The sequence below is a fragment of the Salmo salar genome, chromosome ssa11 (assembly GCF_905237065.1).
Source record: "Salmo salar chromosome ssa11, Ssal_v3.1, whole genome shotgun sequence".
Classification (NCBI taxonomy): Eukaryota; Metazoa; Chordata; class Actinopteri; order Salmoniformes; family Salmonidae; genus Salmo; species Salmo salar.
In genome coordinates, this window is record NC_059452.1 from 14,543,703 (window position 1) to 14,552,500 (window position 8,798).

The 8,798-nt window shown below is 45.9% G+C and overlaps 1 protein-coding gene across 1 annotated transcript in view; it reads left to right on the forward strand.

Annotated features, from left to right (window-relative positions):
* Positions 1–522: 522 nt before the first annotated feature.
* The window catches only part of LOC106562051 (matrix metalloproteinase-15), a 23,527-nt gene continuing 15,251 nt past the window's right edge, over positions 523–8,798 (forward strand). The window contains exons 1-4 of the mRNA XM_014126591.2: positions 523–1,630; positions 7,599–7,747; positions 8,150–8,272; positions 8,366–8,673. Of these exons, the coding sequence (XP_013982066.2) occupies positions 1,505–1,630; positions 7,599–7,747; positions 8,150–8,272; positions 8,366–8,673 (706 nt within the window). The 5' untranslated portion in view covers positions 523–1,504. The remainder of the gene's footprint in view (positions 1,631–7,598; positions 7,748–8,149; positions 8,273–8,365; positions 8,674–8,798) is intronic.

Genomic DNA, 8,798 nt, shown 5'->3' on the forward strand with positions numbered 1-8,798 from the left:
GTGACAGAACTATTAAGAGGCCTGCTATACACATACCTGTCTCTGTCCAGCTGTTGGCACACATTTCCTCTGCAACTGGCTTGTTGTTGACAACCATGAGTGCTCTGCCTGGCTGCTGCTAGTCCCTTCCTGAGGCATTCAATTTTGGTCTAGACTATGAATAGTATATTTAATAATAGAGGGACCAAAAAAAATCATAAAGTAGGCCTACTAAGGCGTTATCTCGTTCACCATGACACTTCTGCCAATGGTCAATTAGCCTAGGGAGGTGAATTGAAGTTTTAGAGCTACCAGGCAGTAGGCCTACAGTATAATCATTTTTGGGGCTAGGCTATTTGTTATTTCCAACTATGAAGATGAATGAATTCAGCCAATAACAATATATATATATATATAAAACGTTTTGTGAAACCTCTAAAAACGTAAATGCCATCAAAATACTAATCCGTAGCATATACGAGCTCAATAGTGTCCAAGGGGGTGGGGGGCTACATCCGCTAACGGGGTGGGGGGCTACATCCGATAGCTGGAGGAACGACTTTGACCGCGACGCACAAGGTACAGAGTCACTGGTGAAGCAGCCAGTCCAGCTTCGAGCTGCCCCGCTCCATAAATCGAACTTAAATCCACCCTGGTGGTGGACAGAGTCCAGGAAAACTGGAAGAAAAATTTGGATTTTAACGGGCAGAGAACCATCATATTAAATCTTCACAAGAGTCGCCGCAATTCAGCGCTAGATTTGCACGAGTGTTGGACATCTGCAGCCGACTTCAACTTCTTTGTCAGGTTCCTTAAATAATTGTCAGCAAACTTGGACCCGATATTTAACCTTCAACCGTCTTCCGTTGCTCTGGGCTCATCTGCACATTTGCAAGATTAATTCGTTTATTCTGTCAACATTACGCGTGTTATACACGGCAGTTCAGTAAATGACTGACATATTAAGATTAAAGTCACTATGCGTGCTTTGTGAGCTGGCTTCTGTGCAGTGACACCAACATGTCACTTACCATAAAGCGGGTTGTTAGGACATTATTTTCTATCCGCACGTCCTGATATGGAATTGTGAGTAAAATTGGGACACGCCCGCAAGCAATAATAGGCTACCCAAGCTTTTTATAAATCCTGGCAACAGTGCAATACTTCTCTGATCCCCCTCCTGGGATTGTGGTCTATTCAAACAGAACTGTTAAGAAGACTTGTAGTGTGGCAATCAAAAGGACATCCTTTCGAACACCTCTGGCAACTCGAGTGAACCTTGTTTTCTGGAAGCGATACTGGCGGAGTTGATGAATGTCACTGTCTTTATTGGTGACCTCGCCATAGCATATGTAATATTTGTTCCTCTTAAAATGTACAGTATTTCAGAGGGACTCCTTGGAAGGTGACTAACATAAACTATTCTTAACAACTTGAAGCGCGTTTTTGTACCCAGTGACACAGTGGACACTTGGACAAGGTATCAATTTCCTTGTCCGGGGTTTAGGCAAGCCAAGAGTAGGCTATGGCATCCTCATGGGAAAAGTGGATTTGGTTACTCTGGAGACGGACTTTAGTTCCCTCTCTCCTCGTGCTTTGGGTCACCTGTCTCGGGACACACGGAGGAGAGGATGAAGCGTTTAATGCAGAGGTAATTGGATCATCTTCCCCGAAACTGTCAATGTTCAGAAAGTTCCCTGTGTTACAACAATGCTGTAGTGTTTATACAAAAACTAGTTTTAATGTATCATAATATGCTGCAAAACACATACAAATGATTAACAAAAAAGCTCTCACCAAATCCCAGTTAACTTTTGATGACATTGCTATTTGAATAGAGATGGTCGAGCATAACCTTGACAACCTTGCGCTCAAAATAACAATTGGTCCAAAATAACAATTATGTGTTATTTCCTGCAAGAAAATCAAAATATTTGTTTGGTCAAGTTTGTTCCAGTCTTGAAACAAAAAAAAAGTCAGATCACTATTATAAATGTTGCTTATTCACAAGGCATTCTTGTGTGCAAATTGGGCACTTTTACACACACATTTTGAACTTAATGACCCAGCTCATTCTGTCTGAGGAACTCAATCCAGCACACCAAGCTGCATATCCTGCTCATGACTAGCTGTTCCAATATTAACAGGACTATCCCTTGTGCGCCGCCAACAGGGTCCTCCTGGGCTGGAACCTCTCCCCAAAAAGGCTATGCTGCTAGCCAAACTACACAAATCTAGCTCATTCACTGACACACTGACACACTCTTGCAGGCAGCACCATATGTGGAAAGCTGCTGTTCTTAGAGGATCTCTGGGTCAGGTTAAGTAATCCTACTGTTATAACCACATTCTGTATGCACATATCCATAGTATTGTTCCACCCCACTTTACCTTCCCACAGGTAGGGTTGTTTTGCTTTCTTGAAATACTACAACAGTACCTGAAAAGATATCGGCATCACTGACTGAGCCATGCTCATCTCGCTAGTTTCCCCATGCTTTGGACATACAGTATGAACCAACTGAATGATTAAATGTTGGGGGGGAATAGGCAAATGCTTTCACGGTTCATTTCCAGACCGTCACTCTTTCTGTCTTCAGCAGCGGGCAGTGCTGATTCCCAACTTGCTCCAGATAGGTGAGAGGGAGCCCAGATGTAGGCTAATGTTTTGGGGCGGAGAGCTTAGCAACAAACGTGTGCCAGAGGGAATAAAATGTACCAACAGTTGTGTAGAGAAGAATATACCCCTCTAGTTTTCCTTTACAACACACCAACTGAATGTGGAGGGCCAGTTTCAATCCAGCGGAGCAGTATTGAATGTTTGTAATACCCTTTCTCCTTTGTTATTGTATAGGTCTGTGTTTTTGTGGACTTTGTCCCAGCTGCACCCACTTAACCATGCTGTGTTGACTTTAGTGCTTAGCCTCTCCCGTCAGGTCAAGGCTTAATGAAGGGCTCAGTTATGCACACGTTGTTTCCTTCTCTCTCGCGGGCCACTGCAGTTGAGGTCGGTTGTTGCGTTGTGACTCCAAAAAATGTTAAGCCACTTTGAAGTCATAGTATTAAAACGCACCCACCTGAGGTCGAGTCAGTCTGAACTACCACAATCTGCCTGGATCCTTTGCCAGCACACGTGTATACACATTTCTCCCACCTGTGGGGCCTGTGGCAGATTTAACAGATATACCGTAGCACCTTTGTGCTCGCTGGAAGGTTCCGGTGCTGTGAGAGATCAGGAGTTGTTCTCCTGCATCATCATGGATGGGAAACGCTGTTTTTCTTTTTTTCCAGACAGGCCAGATGAGGTCTACTTTTTATTGTCCCAACTTTCACAATGGACTTACCACTGCCAAATACATCTCATTTTAAAAAATGTGATTTTATGTGACACTAGACTCTCAGAGCCCTAGTAACCATGCCGATGGCGTTCTCACATGAAATGATGTGGCTGCCACCAGACCAGTGTGGCCGTGTTGTGGTGGTGCAGTGTGGGACTGGGTAAGTCTCTGGGGTGTTAGGCTGTGTGTGGTGAGGCCACAGTGGTCCACAGCCTCTCATTGTTGGCCTGGCTCTCAGTAGGACATACAGCTGATGTGAGAAAAGGAGACACACTGTTACAACAAGGTATATTACCAATATTATAATGTAATAATATCATTATAATACTATATTATGGCATATTTAGGAGAGACAATGTAAATGTAAGAAAACCCCATAAAGGTGTATAAAACATTCACATAATAAATCATCCACTAATGAATATAGTACAGACTCTTAGACTGAAACACTGCTGAGGAAAATCCAATATTGTCATGAGTCAATTAGTCAATACTGATCACATCAGGGACGGGTCGGGCCAATGCGTGCCACTGCATTCTTACCTGAGTTTTGGTTGAGTGCACTCTGAGTGAGGCAGATTTGTGACTGACTCGACTGAAGGATTACGATGAGGAATGAGGCTCATACACAGGTTGTTACTGCTGACCTGGCAGCCATTGTTTACCAGACAAAAAGACCAGGGGGGCCTTTCTTGTCCCAACATGCCACATCCTGGCTGAGTATTAGCATTGTAGTGTTTCGTTGGTAATGGGGTCTTTAATTGTAGTCAGGGAGACCTGTTGACTGAGGGATTGTTTGAAGAAAAAAAAACATTCTGGGGCGGGGTAGAGACTGACAAGAACAGACAGCCCGTTAGTCAATGCCTTTCTGCCAACGTCTGTCCTCAAGGTGTGGGTTGGTGTTCACCTGAGAATTTCAAGCTTTGTGTGTGTCTTCGCTGAACTGTTACACTTAGCCTATAGCTGATATTCTCTCGCCATTCAATTCAATACAAAGTGATTCATCGGCATGCAGGAATAATATGCATATGAGCTCAGCTGAGATCTGTCTTGAATGGATTCCCTCCTTTTACTGAACTTCTTTCTCACTGACTATGGTCATCAGCTCCCTCCCTGCGCCTACAGCTTGACCTATCAGAAGAGGCCGGACTCCTACACTCTGATGAACAGACATGGAGTGGGAGTGTTTGAGAGCGATAAATGATAGAGAGAGAGGGAGAGAAAGAAAGCGTGAACTCGACGGCTTGCTCAGCTGTACTGCATGTGATGGGTAAGGGTGACAGCTGTTTTCCAAACGGGACACAAACAGAGGAGAGACATTGAGGCCTGCAGGACTCCCAGGCAGCTGAGGAGCAACAATGAGAGCTCTTGTCTGGAGAGGACTGTTTCAGAGTGAAAAGGGGGAGCGAGAGGGAGAAAGAGAGACATAGAGAAGAGGTGGAGAGGGGGGGAGGGGCTAGGGTTTATTAAGTCTGCAGAACACAGGAGGCCGACTATATTGCTTCCTGAAACCCTATCTTTATCCCCAGTTTAACCCTTAACGTTGGCAGAGCCAGCCTCACTCTAGTTCTGCTTATCCATGGAATCTGCAGCATGCCTGCTCTCTGTATTCCAACCAGTTCCTTTGTGTTCCCTTGAGGTTGTCCGTCGCCATGGGCACAGCGAGCTTTCATCGCCATGGCGAGAGGTAATGAGTAGCGATGAGAACGGGAAACGCCATTAACCTCTAGTGGTGACTGTCTTCCCTCCGGATCTCTCTCTCTCTCAGTTTTTTCTCTCTCTGGATCTCTGTCTCTCTCTCTTTCTTTATCTCTCTCTGTTTCCATCTCTCTCCCTCTCTCTTTCTTCTCTCACTTTCTCTCTGTCTCTGTCTGTTTCCATCTCTTGCTCTCTCTCTCTCTCTCTCTCTCTTTCTTCTCTCACTTTCTCTCTGTCTCTCTCTCTGTCTGTTTCCATCTCTGTTTCCATCTCTCTCTCTCTCTCTCTCTCTCTCTCTCTCTCTCTCTCTCTCTCTCTCTCTCTCTCTCTCTCTCTCTCTCTTTCTTTCTTCTCTCACTTTCTCTCTGTCTCTCTCTCTGTCTGTTTCCATCTCTGTTTCTCTCTCTCTCACACAAGACACTCCCTTACAGAGGAGGACAGTGCCTGTGTGTGTTTTTTATTTCCTCCCCTTGTCTCTCTCTCCTTCATTTTAATTCTCTTTCTCTGCTGGAGGTTAGGACCAAAAGATGGCAGGCTACCAAGTCCAGGGAATAAAAGCATTCTCCATTTGTTAGTGTCTTGGCTGACATTGTGTGGGACACAGACACACACACACAACCACACACACCGAGTGAGGCTCGTTTAACAATTCCCTGTGAATTGCTGGATTCAGGGGGCCTTGGTTTTGGAGCTGAAGGAGCTGCTGACAGGGTGGCTGATTGGACTAAAGGAAGTCCAGCACTTCACTCCCCCCTGGAACCATAGCCTTGCTTTGAATTCATTACAGATGATTCTTAAAGGGTAGGGTACAGATTGAAGCATTTTACTTTTTAAAAGGGTGCTTTCATATATCTATAATGTAGTGTAGCCTATTTCTCTTGTTCCAACGCCCTTCAATAAATACTGTCCTGAACTATGCCAGAGAGAAAATAAACCAGGTTTGTATTTTACAAGCTGGGATAATATATTTTCCGTCTTGTATGAACACACCCCTTCACCTCCTACACCCTCCAGAACCCCGGACTCAGATTGTGTGAACGGGCCCTTATCTGGAAGATAAGGTGGGTCCCACCTTAACCAACTATTAACCAGCCATTCTCCGCTTCCACCCATATCCAATGAAAATATAGGGAAAGTATCTGCCTGAATTTGTATGAAAGAGAGAGAGAAAAATATAGAATGAGGGAAGCGAAAAGAGCCAGCCAGTAGGGGGTTGAGAATGTGACAGGAAAGAGACAGGAAGTTGATATCAGAGAGAGAAGGAAGGGGAAGAAAGTAGGAGAGGCTGGAGAGAGTGCAGAGAAAGAGCAGAGAGAGTGTCTCTCTTCAAGGCTCACAATGGCCAGTGTCTTCTATGGGAGGAGGTGTGTCTTTAAGAGTTTCTCAAGATGTCCATGGTTGCTTGTGTGACAGGGTCAGAGATTGTTCCTATTGTTGTGTAAATCATGTGGCCGCTTCGCACACTCAAGTCACACAAGGCAGGCTTACAAATATCAGAGGAGGGACATCAACAAAAGTGTGGCCATTCACATCTCCCTCCATGTGGCTTCTAAAGAGTTTTCTAACAGATGGAAGTGGTGCGGAATGATCCAAGGCAGAGATATAAAACATCTCACTGGGTGTTCAATGGCTCTTTTGAAGAACAGGAAATGTGTGCCACGTGTTGCCCGCGTCTTTATTTCTTCAGTGAAAATGTTGACTTATTGCTTTTTCCTCACTGGTTCATGCGCTGGGATTTGTCGTCTCTCGGACACAAAACTGCCGTCAACGAAATGGTGTCTCAGCACAGCTGTGTGTAATCAAACTCAGAGATGCATAAAGTTAACCCGCTGTGTTAACCCTGCTCTCAATCACTAGCCCTGTTATCGCCTCCACATTGGTTACAGCAGGCAGGGCGATGATTCAGCAACCACAGTATAGGGTTAATTGTGCTTATTACGGTACATGTGTGGGGGGTCTTCTTATGTAATTAGCACTAATTACATAATTAAAGAGCAGTAGCCTCCTATACGGTAGCGTGGGCTTCAGAGAAAAGCCAAACCCGCCTCTCCTTATCCTTCACCTCCCAGGCATATCCCATCAGCTGAGGGTTGAGGGGTGGTCGTTTTGGTGCGCCTGGTTAGTTCCCGATCGCTCTCTTTCACGATGGTTTAGCTGATAGAGTTCCTCGCCCACCCTGTTGAGTGTCTCCATCTGTAGATCTATCTGCCGTGACGCTCTGGCGCAGCCTGTGGTGGTATGATATATCCCTTTAACAGGTGGAACGGTCAATCTGAAGTCTGTGATTGTATCAGGTTACGCTGTTCTGTATGCCTATTAAGCTGCGTTTAGACAAGCAGCCCAATTCAGATTTTTATTTTTTTGCACTAATTGGCCTTTTGACTAATCAGTTCGGCTCTGAAAAACATCTGATGTGATTGGTCTTAAGGCCAATTAGAATTGGGTTGCATGTGTAAACACATCCTTAGCAATGTACACTCTGTATGGTGTTAAGTTTCTCTCTCTCGCGCTCTCTCTCTCTCTCTCTCCCCCTCTCTCTCTCTCTCTCTCTCCCTCCCCCCTCTCTCTCTCTCTCTCTCTCAGTCATGGCTGCGGATGTATGGCTACCTACCTCAGGCCAGCAGACAGATGTCCACCATGCGGTCAGCTCACATCCTTTCCAATGCCGTCAGCGACATGCAGCGTTTCTACGGCCTGCAGGTCACCGGCGCGATGGACCACGGCACGGTGACGTATGTGACACTTCCTTCCCTGTTGTGCTCTGTCGTTACTCCCATTACTGCCATCCTAATGCTCCTGAACCAGACCCCTCTCTCTCTCTGATGCCTATGGGGTCCAATCATATTAATGGATTCATTTCCTAGTTTGTAATGGATCTGTGCACAATGAGGGAGACGGAAGGATTTGAGCTTTGGAGTGATAAGTTAATAGGAGTGTGAGGTGGTCTGGTCTGGGGTGTAGATAGCAAAACCCCAACAGGGAGCAATGTCTTCCTATCTTTAGGGGCGGCCTATCGTGAACCCACAGATCAGTTACTGCACATAAAACGCATGAACCTTTCTATGGTACAGCACCTGGGCTGGTATCATGGGCAGTGTATCTCATAAAAGTGTAACCCTGACGTCCTCTCCTAGAGCCATGCGGAGGCCGCGCTGTGGAGTCCCAGACAAGTTTGGGGGTCAGATCAAGACCAACGTTCGGCGGAAACGGTATGCACTCACTGGCCACAAATGGAACAAGAGCCACCTCACCTACAGGTAAATAACAGGATTTACTTCATCTTGGTCAATCTTCATCTATAACCAAATTCCAAGTGAGTTATCATTTGGATTCCTCCTCTTCCCTTGCAGTATACAAAACTACACACCAAAGATCGGGGAGTACAACTCGTATGAGGCCATCCGTAGGGCCTTCAAGGTGTGGCAGAAGGTGACCCCGCTGACCTTCGATGAGATCCCCTACCAGGAGATCAAATATGGCCGCAGGAAGGAGCCTGACATCATGATCTTCTTTGCCTCGGGTTTCCATGGAGACAGCTCACCCTTCGATGGCGAGGGCGGGTTCCTGGCCCACGCCTACTTCCCTGGTCCTGGTATGGGTGGTGATACTCACTTTGACTCTGATGAGCCGTGGACCATCGGCAATGGGAACTTGCAAGGTAGGTGATGGATGTGGATGGACACCAGTCTCTTTAGCTCTACACCAGAATCAGTACATCTTGTACATTCTTCTGAATTAAACGCAACGTCCCTGCTTTCCTCTCTCCTCACCTACTTCAGCTGG